At 43.3% G+C, this 13,841-nt stretch overlaps 1 protein-coding gene across 2 annotated transcripts in view; it reads left to right on the forward strand.

Annotated features, from left to right (window-relative positions):
- Positions 1-3,521: 3,521 nt before the first annotated feature.
- CENPI (centromere protein I) overlaps positions 3,522-13,841 on the forward strand; it is a 31,193-nt gene continuing 20,873 nt past the window's right edge. Inside the window, exons 1-10 of one of the 2 annotated variants that reach the window (XM_032973568.2) lie at positions 3,522-3,948; positions 4,572-4,676; positions 5,751-5,879; positions 6,938-7,056; positions 9,220-9,327; positions 10,221-10,269; positions 10,705-10,751; positions 11,129-11,230; positions 12,499-12,627; positions 13,046-13,222. In XM_032973568.2, the coding sequence (XP_032829459.1) occupies positions 4,640-4,676; positions 5,751-5,879; positions 6,938-7,056; positions 9,220-9,327; positions 10,221-10,269; positions 10,705-10,751; positions 11,129-11,230; positions 12,499-12,627; positions 13,046-13,222 (897 nt within the window). In that variant the 5' untranslated portion in view covers positions 3,522-3,948; positions 4,572-4,639. The remainder of the gene's footprint in view (positions 3,949-4,571; positions 4,677-5,750; positions 5,880-6,937; positions 7,057-9,219; positions 9,328-10,220; positions 10,270-10,704; positions 10,752-11,128; positions 11,231-12,498; positions 12,628-13,045; positions 13,223-13,841) is intronic. The other variant, XM_032973569.2, reaches the window with a different exon arrangement.

Raw genomic sequence — 13,841 nt, forward strand, 5'->3', positions numbered from 1 at the left:
ATGACGACCGTTTGTGTTATGGTCGAAACGTCGTGAGAATTTTTATTGTTTTATATATTTTATTATTTTATTGTTTCCCTTCAACGTGACTTTACCGAAAGAGCTAAGAATATGAATCCCGACTTAACTTTAATAAAACCGAATAAAACCGGATTTGGGCAGGATCCATGTGCTCCGGTTTTATATAAAAAACGATTAAAACCCGAATGAATAAAACCGGGCCGTGCCAGCCTTGTGATTTGAAGCTTTTGTGACTGTAGGAATCCATACTCTTTGGTTCTTTCGGTAAAGTCACGTAGGTAGAAGAATAAAATAAAAAATAATATTCTAGATTTGAAGTTTTCATGACTGCAAGAATCCATACTTTTAAAACAGTCTGCATTAGCAGCAGACCATGCATTCCCACCTGATGACGGGCGCTTGTGTCGCGCCAGAAACGTCGTGATTTAATTTAGTTATTTTCATTTTATTATTCTCATTACTATTATTATTTTTCATCTACGTGACTTTACCGAAAGAACCAACGAGTATAAAAAATAATATATCACGACGTTTCGATCACAACATAAGCGATCGTCCTCAGGCAGAAACAAATAATCCAGCTGAACCAGCGAGAGAGCTGTTACAACAACAAGAGGTGAAATATGTGGCGAAGGGCAAGCAGGCGGGGTCTGAGCTGGAAAGGAATGCCATCCCTGGACGCAAGCACGTCAGTTGTGTTAATGGGGAAGATTAAAGACTGATTTTAAAGTCATTGAGTCTTAAAACACACACGCACAGACATGCTGATCCAGGTACAGTGCCGGATTATCCTAGTAGCAAAAGTAGCTACACATGTAGTAGCTACACATGTAGCTACTACACGTGCATAACGAATAGCATTAAAAGGTAAAACGATAAATAACATTTCTGGACAATAAAGAGACCGTTTTTATTTAAAATGTTTTATTCAATGGGAAGGCGTAGTCTGCATAGGTGTGCATTGCACAGCCTGTTGAATTGAGAGATACTCGGCTTGTTTCGGATGTGCGGTGGCTGGCGGGGTGTTCCAGGAGTCGGGGAGGTGAGGACTTGGGGTTTTATATCAGCCGCTGACGTTTCAGGCAGTGGGCCTTCTTCACAGCACTAATTTAAGATGAGGTTTGTGACAAAGACCCTGCAAGGAACAATTGAAAGCGACGTTTTGGGCAATGACCTTCATTGCACACAATTTAAGGCGATGCTTGGGCAATGGCCCTTCAAGAACAAAAATGTATGGCGACGTTTCGGGCAGCGGCCCTGTTTCATAGGACATAACTGAAACCGACGTTTCGGGAAATGGCCCTTCATAGCACACATTTAAGGCGATGTTTGGCTCAACGGCCCTTCAAGGAAAGATTTAAAACGACGTTTCAGGTATTGACTCTTCTTAACAAACAAAAAACATTTCAAGCAACGTTTCAGGAATGGTCATCCATACCGCATGATTTAAGGCAACGTTTCGGGAAATGGGCCTTGAAAGAGCAATACGTGTGAGGTGATGTTTGGGGAGAATTACCCTTCTCCAAGGAACAATGAAAGTGGCCATGGCGCTTCTACATCGCACATCCATACCTGTCAACCCCTTATTACAGACCAATTCAGACATCATTAGTCACCCCGTGCCCTTATAAATCTCAACGTTCATCCTACAAAGTCCCATCACAAGGGAGAAACACAAATAAACGAAAAAACATATGCCCGTATTGAAACGGCTTACGCCGTATGGACCCAAAAACTCAATATCCCTGTATAAGAATACGGGGTCAACCTTATGGGTTGAAAGGTATGCACATCGTTTCAGATTAAGTTTGAGCGAAAGGCTCTTCAAGGAACAATTTAAGGCAACGTTTTTAGGGAAATGGACCTTGAAGAAACAATGTCAAAAAATGTTTCAGGCATCGCCCCTTCTTAAAGAAGAAAAGGCGCGGTTTCAGGCAAATTGTGCTGACCGATTGGTGTCCGTAGCAGAGCTACTTTTTTGGTGGCGAGATGACGGAAGAGAGATTTAACCAGATTATATAAATTATAGACAAAATGTAATGAGATGCATCGCTGTCAACCCCTTATCAGTGCCTACCTTATTACAGACCAATTCAGACCTCATTAGTCACCCCGATTCCTTATAAATCTCAACGTGCATCCGACAAAGTTCCATCACACAGAGATATAAAAAAAATGTTTTGCCCGTATTTAAACGGCTGTGCGCCGCATGAACCTGAAAACGCAATTTCCCTGTACAGGAATACGGGTAAACCTTATGGGTTGACAGGTGTGGAGATGAGAGATACAGATGTGACATAAATATTAGGCCACTTTCGGGCCCAAGTATGCAACCCAGTAACAACCCAAAGTCGGGTCAACATTGGCTTGTTGTTGTGAGTGGTGGTGAACCGTTGGTCCAAGGTTGCGTGTTTACTTGATACGCTATTTGGGTCAAAGACGCCACGAGAAGCGACCGACAGCACGTGTAGGCAGGCCGTCAGGGAGCCGGACCCTCCAATTCCACACAACGGAGACAAGTGACGAGACATGTGTCCCCGACCTCTACAATCGCTGCTGCACATTTACCCACTGCAGAATTTTTTCAAATATATATTTTTTATTTTCGCGTCGACTGCGTTTCGTTCCAAGTCACGTATTTTGTGTGTGTTTTTATCCTCTTCAGTTTGTTTTCTTCTTTCGTTGCTTGTGGTTATTCCGACTCGGCCGCCGATTTGCAGCGGCGGGCTTTGTAGTGCGCGCTGCCAGGACTACGCGAGCTTTTGTCGCCAAAATAACCCCCCCCCACGCCGCCGCCGCCGCTTCCTCCGACGTTTGTTCACTCCCCGCTTGCTGCCAATAACCTCGCGCTATTCGTCACTAAGTGGCGCTGACGTCCCACGGCGCCTGTGCCAGGCTAGGTGCACTTTGAGGCCGCGTGGAATGTCAAAGGCTCGCTGCTGACAGGTCTCGGGACAGACCCAGCAGGTGCCAAGGGTTGGCTGACTGAGATGACCGGTAGATGTACCACCAGCTGTACCCCCTACTGTGCCACGCTAGGTGCAGGAGGTCTCGGGGCAGACACAGCAGGTGCCACGGGTTGGCTGACTGAGATGACCGGAAGATGTACCACCAGCTGTACCCCCTACTGTGCCAGGCTAGGTGCAGGAGGTCTCGGGGCAGACACAGCAGGTGCCACGGATTAGCTGACCGAGATGACCGGTAGATGTACCACCAGCTGTACCCCCTACTGTGCCAGGCTAGGTGCAGGAGGTCTCGGGGCAGACACAGCAGGTGCCAAGGGTTGGCTGACTGAGATGACCGGTAGATGCACCACCAGCCGTCCCCCCATAATGTGCCAAACACTGTGGAATCCGCAAGCCGATTGGTGCGGCTCGCCGGCCAATCGCTCGCCACCTTAGTGGAGTAGCGGGGATGGAAGGGGCGGGGGGTAGGAGGAGGGTGAGCAGGAGGGGTAGGACCTGATCAACCCCCCCCCACCGGAAGTGACGTACAGAGGAACCACCTCGGCTCGACCAATCGGCTGCGAGGAAGGCGTGAGTTTGAGCGCGAAAACGGCGGTTGGGCGCTCGGCGGTTCCAGCGAGGTGCCGCCAGCTCGTCACCATCAGCAACATCATTGCGACCACCACACATCATTAGTTCTACTAACTACTACAACCGTGCAAGAGACAGACACCCCCCCCCCCCCGTATAGCCTGAACAGACTTTCTCGAGGCAAGTGCTGTTGGGCGAACACCCACGAAGGCCGGCACGCGTGGGTGGTAAGCACCAACGCCCGGCCGTCTTTGTCTTCACCAGTGGCGATGTTTACACATCGCACCAGGTACTCATTTGAGGCCGAGTCGACCGAGGGGAAGCCCCAGGAGCTGTTCGGATAATCGTCACCGGTGTTGGTCGTGAGCGAGAATCGAACTCGGGTCGCCAGGTTCGTCGTACCGCAGCGCGGTCATCACTGACTACTACTGTACACACATCGCATCACTGCCACTCACCTCATCACTAGAATACTTACAATACACCTCATCAATACACATTGCAACATCACTACCACTCCTCATCACCACACAAACGACTATACACCATCATCATTACTACTACCGTCTTTAGTATAGGCCAATCAGTTTCAAAGAATGCATATATTATCAGAGCATGTTTATTTGCATGTTCACCACAAGTACTGTATGTGCTTAATGCAGGCTTAATTCCTTGCAAAAAGGGTATCTTTTTGGCGTTTGAACAACTTAACCCCTGTTTTATTGCCAGAAAGGGTAAAACACTTCTTATTTGTCATACGATGTTATCGTTACTGTTGCCGGAGTTGATTTCACTTTTCCAGCGGTGGTCCGAATATGGCGCTTTGACCACAACAAACTCATGCTTAGGCATCCCTAATATACGTGCCAGGACATAATTCACACACATTTCGTACTCACGGGAGACTTTGGGGTTGTGTACTATACAATAACATTTCAGTTTACAGTATATGGCATCCAAATACAACCGCACCTCATGTTGGGAAGAGTAATGTGTTTTTTTTTGTACAAGCAGGGTGTTTTGCAAGGAGTGCACCAGTAAGTGGGAAGAAGGTGCTTCGAGAATAACGAACGAAAGCTCAGATGTCGCAGCTAGAGGAAGCGTTTGCTTATTTAAAAGGTGAGCCCTCGCATAATCAAATCTTTCCCTCCCCTTTGTGCCACTTTTCATGTCTACATTTGACTCGATTATCGGCGCTAATTACAGGGAGGACGGCCGCGGATAATCCAAAAGTATCCATTTGCCGTCTATCTCAATGCCAAAACCCACTAGTATAGGTATAAATTACGTTTCAGTTAAGGTTTGCAGTAAATAATCGACCGATTGATGCGCATGCTCAGTGACAGCAGCAGAGCCATGCCAACCAACATTAAACTACACCCACTTGTAAATATGTGCAACTACTGTACTGTAGAGGTGATCACGTGAGTTTTCGATTAACCGGAGCAACACATTTGTTCGGTTTAAGCACGTTACTTGTAATTCACATTTACAAGAATAACAATGTATAATGGTTTATCGATGTTTTTTATTTGTGCTGAAGGGCAAATCCACTAGTTATTAATTTATGTCAAATTCTCAGATGCGCGGTTAATCCGCAAATCGGATAAACCGCACGTGAATAATCGAGAGTCTACTGTATATTGCTCTTTAAATCGCAGGTGTGGGGGTTCATTGGTGGAAGCTTAGCGATGGTTCATCTTTAAGTTAGCAATCATATTTTTTTTGGTAGATTTACTCATTTGTGGAGTTTTTCTAAGTTTATTACAGCATTTAAGCAACATTGTTGGATATTTGAGTTTTGTGTTTTGCTCTTTTGACAGTGGTGTATATGCCACTATTTATTACTTTCACTGTGCTGAGGAGCTGTGGAATTGCTCAATTTAATGCAGACTTCCTTAGTGGCCAGACTTCTGACTTGGTTTATTCGATAGGGGTCTATCAATTCACCCTATTCTGATTCAATACATTATTAGGCAATGATTCGATTTATGTTCAACATATAGTAATCAAACATTGGTGTGCAAGTCGACCGATGTATCGTAAGCTTCATAATTTATGTTAATCCATTAATGCATTGATACAGCCCGAATAGCCACTCAGTATTAGTAACGGAAAGAAGCGGAAAATAAACTGAGAAGGGAAGGGACGGTTGTGACTGCCACAGCTTGCCAATGTGCTGCCCTTGTCCAGAACCTGAAGATAAGAACCGGGTGCTGCAAAATTTCCATCTCACCATTGTGGAAGCTGCAGCAAGACGGCATGGCCTGGATCCTCACGATCTGCAGGAGCTGCTCATCATGGCCCTTTCTTCAAAATTCAGTGAGTGGTGGCACCCACAGAAGGCCGTCTACAACATTTTATTCGTTGCACAGGGCTTCTCAGTCTGCATACGCACCACGTGACTTGTTTTCACGTGTCTCACCATTTCTCGTTTGTGCATGGAAACACTGGAATTTTTGGACTTGTCCTTTCTTGCTTGAATCTACCTGCTTAAGGGTGTTTAGCCACTGAGCACCCATATTTTTGGTGCCTCACGCTGAATTAAGGCCATGAGCTGGCGAAAGAGTGGTGCTCAATGTCTGGAGGTAAATGGTGTTTCTGTCTAAAAGTGCATTCGAGCTGACCCCCAAGAGTTTTTCCCAATCCATTTCAATATTAATAGCATTTGCAGTCTAAAGTCACGAAAAACAATTCACGCAACTGATGTTTCCTAAATCGGCTGTGCACTAATGCTCTTAAAATGGATGTTTTTGTTGTATAACGCTGGGTCCGGTTTGCGATGGCCCAATAGTTTACGGCGGTCCGATTTATGACGATCCACAGTTACGACATGTATATATGCCACCACTGATCAATTTACAACTGCAGCAACTTGATTTGCGTTGCATCTTCCAACATGACTTCCTGTGTGATTTGGCTATATTATTTGTGGATTTTTACTTTTTAAACCCTGCTAAGTACGGCTGATGAAAGAAAAAAACATCGGAAAGTGATGTTTCTACTCTTTCTACTGTCTATGGGAAAATCGCGTCCGATTTACGACAATCCAATTTACGTCAGGGTTTTCAAGAATGTGTTGTCATAAGAGCGGGTACCCCCTGTGTTAGATCTTTAACTCTGCCAGTAATATATGCATCCTCTTTTCTTTTTACTGTGTTATGGAACCTGTTTTATTGTGACTACACAGAGGGAGAGAGCGAATTGTCGTCTGAAACGTTATCCAGCAAAGGCAACGACATCTCTTCTCAATTCTTGATTGTACTGCTCTGCATTGCCGCCTTCGATTGTTTCAGTAATGTGTCTCAGGAAACAATTGGATGGCCGTTAAAGTGCGTTGAATGTGATTAATTTATATGTACCGTTTGTGTTTTTTTTAGGTCTTGCAGTGAAATTAAAGATGGTGAAATGTCTTATCCCGTCATCCGTGGTTTTGGGCAGCACTCCAGCCATTATCATCTCATGGATGTGCACATTAAGCTCCACAAACAACGTGCAGGTGTGTTCCCTAATAGAGTACTCTCTCTAAGTTCTCAACTACTTCCCAGAGAGTGACATAACCATAAAATAAAGCTGAATATTATTGGTATTATTTTCCTAACAACACAGTAAACTTTCTAGATTTGATTCTAGATTTGAAGTTTTTGTGACTGCAAGGATCCATACTCTTGGTTCTTTCGGTAAAGTCATGTAGGTAAAGAAAATATAAAAATAAATCAATTAAATTCAGGCAGCAATATCCTCATTGACTATATTTCTACTTGAGCAAGAACGTGTGCTATTAATATAGCAAGTTGCATATATTATTTTTTATACAACTTTGCATCTTTTCTCTACATTTCAAAAGAGGAGTGGATACTCTTTGGTTCTATTGGGTAAAGTCACGTAGGTGAAAATAAAATAACAAAAAATCACGACGTTTCGGCCACAACACAAGCGGCCTTCATCAGGTGAAGGGACGAGACTGTCTGGAGGACAGCGCTGGAGTGGAAGAAGCCACGCTTAGATCACGACCTTTAAGCTGTGTGAGAAAAAAAAAGACCACGTGCCTTGACAAAGGAATTAGCATATAATTTAGCATTGAAATGGTTCATTGAAATAGCTAAGTTAAAGTATACACATCCGCAGAGGTACCTCTTGACAAAGGAATTAGCATCGAATTTAGCATTGAAATAGCTGAGTGATTAGCTTGTAACTGGTCACAGAAATAGCTATGTTAAAGTTAGAGCATATACATTCACCGAGGCACCTAGTACTCATCAAACAGGAGAATTTAGCGAAACACAACCACGCTCAGACATCGGACCTTTGTCAAGGGGTACCTCTGCGGATGTGTATACTTTAACTTAGCTATTTCAATGAGCCATTTCAATGCCAAATTATATGCGAATTCCTTTGTCAAGCAGCGCAAATTCCTTTGTCAAGGTGTACCTCTGCGGATATGTATACTTTAACTTAGCTATTTCAATGCTAAATTATATGCTAATTCCTTTGTCAAGGCACGTGGTCTTTTTTTTTTCTCACACAGCTTAAAGGTCGTGATCTAAGCGTGGCTTCTTCCACTCCAGCGCTGTCCTCCAGACAGTCTCGTCCCTTCACCTGATGAAGGCCGCTTGTGTTGTGGCCGAAACGTCGCGATTTTTTGTTATTTTATTTTCACCTACGTGACTTTACCCAATAGAACCAAAGAGTATGGATCCTAGCAGTCACGAAAGCTTTAAATCTAGAGGAGTGGATGTCTAATGTTGAGAATTTAATTGCTTTAAATGCACACAATTAGGTACAATTAAAATACTGAATTTATCACCGCGAGAATTGGCGCCAAATTTGTGAAGTGCCAACACCTGGAAAGCGTACGCACATGAAATGTTGAAGTAGAAATTGCGTGGCTTAGTTCGTGCCTCATATGCTAATTATGTTGAAGTCATGGGGTCACGGCTTTGTGCTCCGCACATTCCCAAGACATGGAAAAGCACTTGTGGATGCAAGGGCCGGGCAGTAGGGACACTTTTTTTGAGCGAACACAGAGTGTCACTCAAAAAAGGTGGCAAACAGCTTTGTGTCTCAGATTTGAATTGTTTTCACTCCATACATTAAATTATTTCATACATTGCAAACGAGGTCGGCTTTTTTACTATTTTAGTCATTGCTAGCATAGGTTTTATTATTGACGATTTACGTATTTTTTCATCTGGTTGTTTTTTTTTCACATAACTTGTATTTGAGTAAACTACTGTTTAAAAAATAATAATCGTCTAGTAAGTAAAACTGTGCATTAGTGTGGTGTTCACGTTCAACTTTGGTGTAGAGAGTGTGCTGGAGGGTGCGCGTAACTGCGTGTGTGTGGGGAGCGGTAGTGGAGTGGTTAGCACGCTGCGCTGCGAACCCCGGCGACCCAAGTTCGATTTCCGCTCGCAGCCAACACCTGTGACGATTATCTTAACCGGTACTGGGCCTCCCTTAGGTCTACTCGGCCTCAAATGAGTACCTGGTGCATTGTGTAAACATCGCCACTAGTTAAACATAGTCAGCCGGGCAAGGTGCTAGCCATCCACCCCCTTGTGTGCGGTGCTGGCCTTCATATTTGCTCGCTAACAGCACTTTATCCAACAGTCTGTTAAGGCTACACACGGGGGATCTTTGTATTTGTGCCCTTTTCTAGGCATGGCTACTGCGGTGGCTGGTCATGGTGTTTGACCTGATTGAGGAGAAGGAGACACTGCACCTCCTTTATGGGATGATATTCAACTACGTGCGATACGAGAAGCTGGTGAGGAAGCCAAGCGCAGAGCATCTTTTTTTCATCTGTAGGCTTTCTTGACCAATATTAACATTCATAATTGGTTTCTTTTGGGTTAGCGAGCAGGTATAATGCCAATTTGTGACTACAACCCTCGGCCACCCAACAAAGCCAATCAAAGTTGTCACGTGGGCAAAGTATGCTAATTTTCTTTTTTTTAGCAAAACCGGAATGTTGAAAGGTAAGCAAACATTTTGAGATTGTTAATTTTGTTTGCCTTTCATTACTTCGGTTTTGCTAATAACAACTTTATTTGACTGACTTTCCCAGGTGGTGGGTTATAGTTGAACATTGGCATTATACCTACATGCTCTCACCTAAAAATAAAGCAATTATGAATCGCAGTCCAACTCTTCTTATGAATGCAAATATAACATTTCCATTGATGTAAGTAAGACATTTATTCTGTCCTATAAGGTTTAATATTTTGATCTCTCTTCACATCAAGTATGAATTTAATAATTATGTATCCATAATAGAGGGTTTTTTGTTATAACACCTAAATATGTTTCGTTTTCTAAAAATGTTACGGATCATGTGGTATTTTCCGAAACAGGATTTCTCCAGAGCTCTGGCTGTCATCTGATGATGCTGGTTGTAATTACTGTTGAAACGTTGTACGCGAATTGTAAATGTTGTGGGTTTACTTTCCAACACACCGATGTGCTGTACTAGTAACGATTTGGCATGTTTTGTTTACGTGACAAACCTTACTAATTGGCAGTGTTGGGAGGTGGCGGGTTTAACGATATATTTATACGATCTAACACAAAAACCTCTATTATGAATTATGTTGGTCGTGAAAGCCTACTACTGTTAAATTGATTTTGAATCATTCATTGCTCTGGTTTTTGTGCTTTCAGAGCTCCTATGCATGTCACCTACTGTACCTGCTGACACGCAGAGAAGATGGTGAGTGAGCTTAAAGGGAGGTTTCGACCCAAAACAAACAGCTCTTATTTCAAAGATTTGTAGGAGGCAGTCCTGTCCGACACATTTTAAGTGTCATTAATGAAGAAAATTAAGTGGCTGTCACCTTCAGGAGCACCACTTAACTGATGTAACTACCTGCCAAATGTAAAAATCGCACTGTGGGACATCACTAGAATTCTCCAACTCTAGTGACCCCCAAATACCATTGGTCTTTTTCTCACTAAGTTTCAAGTTTCTATCAGACAGCTGAGAACTCATGTATCTGCATGATAAGAGGAATTTGTCTTTTTGATTGTGTGTTCCTTTAAACTGCCAACTAATGAATAAGTGGTCATTCTGATAAACACTACACCAGTGGTTGCTTAAAGCTGTACCATTAATTTGATGTTCCATTTGTTCCCATGTGCTTTTTAGTTAAACTCTTTCGTGTTCAGTTGCTCCTGTCCATCCACACAAAACTGGTAAGCACTGCTGAGCACTCACACCTAAGCATTATAACAATTCAGCTTAGTAGAGGTTACATTAACATTACATGTACCATTGCCTTTTAGCACAGGGCCAAAGGTTTAATTCCCATTAAAGTTGCATAATGGCTTCTATTTTTAAAAAATAACTAAAGAGCCATCTGCTGTGAAACGAATGTTAAACTGTGATATAATCTCAGGGGTTCATAAAATTAGTACTTTGCAGCAAATCAACAGCAGTCATTGAAAGACACCCTCAACCAGTGGAGATGAACATCGCCCCAACGCTTGTTTTCAGCATGAAGACAATTTAGTGGTAAAAAAAAGCTTAATCTTATTTTTTCTCAATCATTTGTGCTCTTGTTGTCTTCCAGGGCTTGAAAGACTCTCCGGCTCCTCACTTCATGGGCCTCTTGTCTTTATTCAAGGCCTACTGTCCCACGCTCATGTCCCTCTCACTGCCAACTCGCAGCAGGGTATGTCAACGTACATACGAGACCAGATAATACTTTAATTCCTTGCGCCAGCATCAACTCCCAGCCGTACCTTATGCTGTTCGGCTATAGTATGTGTCGGAGGCAAATGTGATGTGCATCAGGACTACATTTATCTATGCCAGACAGATGAGTGGGTTTAGCAGTCTGATCCAAGTCACATGGCATTGCCAGTGTGATTCCTGCACTACATGTGTAATGTCTACTTGCGGGACTGTTACAATTTATAATGACCGAGGCAACAGATCACTTACCTGACAGGGAGTACTGTATATGCAAACGAACAGTCAGGAAGTCAATCAAGGCCTCTGATTGGTGCAAGGAGGCCTCAAAGACGATCGGTTAGGATAAGCGATTCAAAGGGATTTGAGGATAAATTCAAACGTGGAAGGTAGGAAACGAGGGTTGCCTGTAGGGGAGACGGTTGACAACCATTGGAGAAGGAGGACGGCGATTGGCTGAGGGAAATGGGGCGAAGGAAGCTTCCAGAAAGGGGGCTCAGGGAATATAAAAGGGGATAGCGCAGCGGGAGGGGACGCTTGGAGAGTAGATGAAGTTCTTGCCTCAAGAACCGAAGTCCGGGCCTAGGAATATTGTTGTGTCCGAATAAAGGCTCTTAGTAATGAAAAAACCACATGTGTCGGGCATCTTTACAAATTCATACCTCCGCCCATTGTGTCAGTTATCGCATACTGAGGGGACATTATGAAGGTTGAAAGTTCAAATGCCGGTCAGGAATCAACTAAACACATTATACCATTATGGTGGGACAAACTAAGTATTAGATAATTTTGGTGCTATAAATGTCCAAATGATGGGCTACTTTGTTGAGCTATCATTTGTGGCCAGGTCGCTTCTGAAAAATAAGTTCATACCTCAGTGGGCTTTGCCTGGTAGGATGGGGATGGTTTCTTTTTATTTGTATGTGTTTGGGTGATGTGTTTACCTTTCTTGTACTTTGCACTACTATCATATTTTTGTACTGTTTGTTGTTGTAACCCGCCCCTACTGGACATATGTGAAAATAACAAGCTTTATAGCTCAATGGATTCTTCCAGTATAAATGCATATTCTGATTCTGAAGTAACACGTTTTCATAAAATCACCTGCAATTGTCTCGTAAAGAAACGCACCTCTTACTTAGCAATGTGTTATATTTACTGCTGGCTCAGGAATGCCAATAGACATAAGCACCACCCAATGCTTTGATGCTGTTGTTTGACTTTGCTCTCTGTTTTATTTATTGGCAGAAATATTTCCGTAGTGAAGACAAAAACTGGATCGCAAGCCTTAAGCTAGTGCAGAACAAAAACAAAACGACAGCCACACACACTGACTTCCCGACAGCTGGGCTGTACTCCAGTCCGCCCGCTCAAAAGGTGACCTTTTGTTGCTTTCATACCACATTGCACTCTGCGACTACCCAAGCTTCTGGCTTTTTCTTGGAACTGTTTTAAGAGTCCAGGCTTCTGCTGACTTCTGTGGTTTAACGCGTTTGATTAGCAATGCTCTGTTTTTGTCTGCAATATTTGGTGATTAGGTTGAGATAATTACCTTGCCTCATTTGATCAAGGAGCTAATCCTTCATGATGAACCCATTATCTCGTTACCATGTTGTAGATACTAATGCCCTGCTCGTGGTTGCTCTCGTATATGTATGTATGTATGTTCAACTTCTTTAGTATGTAGCCTACTGCTAATCGGAGGTGCGTAATCGTGGCTGCTCTTCTTTGTCATATCTGAGGAGGGAAAGTGGGATGAGCGGCGTTTACCTTGATTTGTTGACCCTGTGCTTAGCAGGCTGTGGGGAGGAAACGTACTCGCACCGGAGCCATCCCTGACTTGGCCAGCTCAGAGCTCACCAGCACCAACAGATACCAGATGGATGACGGCACAAGTGCAGATAACGCCCCAACATCATGTCTGCTCATCAGGACCCTGCCGGACCTTCTCAACAACATTCACAATCTGGAGGTCAGCACCTATAGAAAACGACAGTTTATTTACTTATTTTCTCCCATTGTATTACAACGTTGAGAAAATAAAGTGGGCTTGGGTTGGGCTGATGGTCAAAAATAACGATGGATTAGCACCAAGGGGTGGAACGCTTCTGAGCTAACATCCACCAAGGAGATGAAGCAATTAATTTGGTTTGTGTGATGGTGCTAGGTAGATCCTTACATTACAGGATCATGAGATATGGTGGCAGCGAGGGGATGCTGTGGGTTGATCAAGGTTGATTATGACCCTCTATTACAGATCTGCTGTTGGCATTTTTGCAGGGTAAAATACTTTCTGGAACTCCCTTAAACTGCAAAGTCACATGTTTGAAATTATCCAGAAGTTAAAATACTGACATTTTCACTTCTGCATTATTTCAAGTATGTCAAGCCTTAACCTGATATACTCACAGGTTATATTTACCACATTTTTGACTCAATTAGGGTGTTCTCATCTTTGAGTTATTTATTCTGCACAAATGTAGGCTAAGTTACAGTTAAAACAATTTTTTTTGTGAAGTCTTAGGTGATCGGTTGAGGAGCATTTGCCAAACTTGATTACTTTGTCCATTCATTGGTGGTTGGTTGTCTCT

Source organism: Petromyzon marinus, chromosome 51 (assembly GCF_048934315.1).
Source record: "Petromyzon marinus isolate PM22_M1 ecotype Great Lakes invasive population chromosome 51, UKy_Petmar_22M1.pri1.0, whole genome shotgun sequence".
NCBI lineage: Eukaryota > Metazoa > Chordata > Hyperoartia > Petromyzontiformes > Petromyzontidae > Petromyzon > Petromyzon marinus.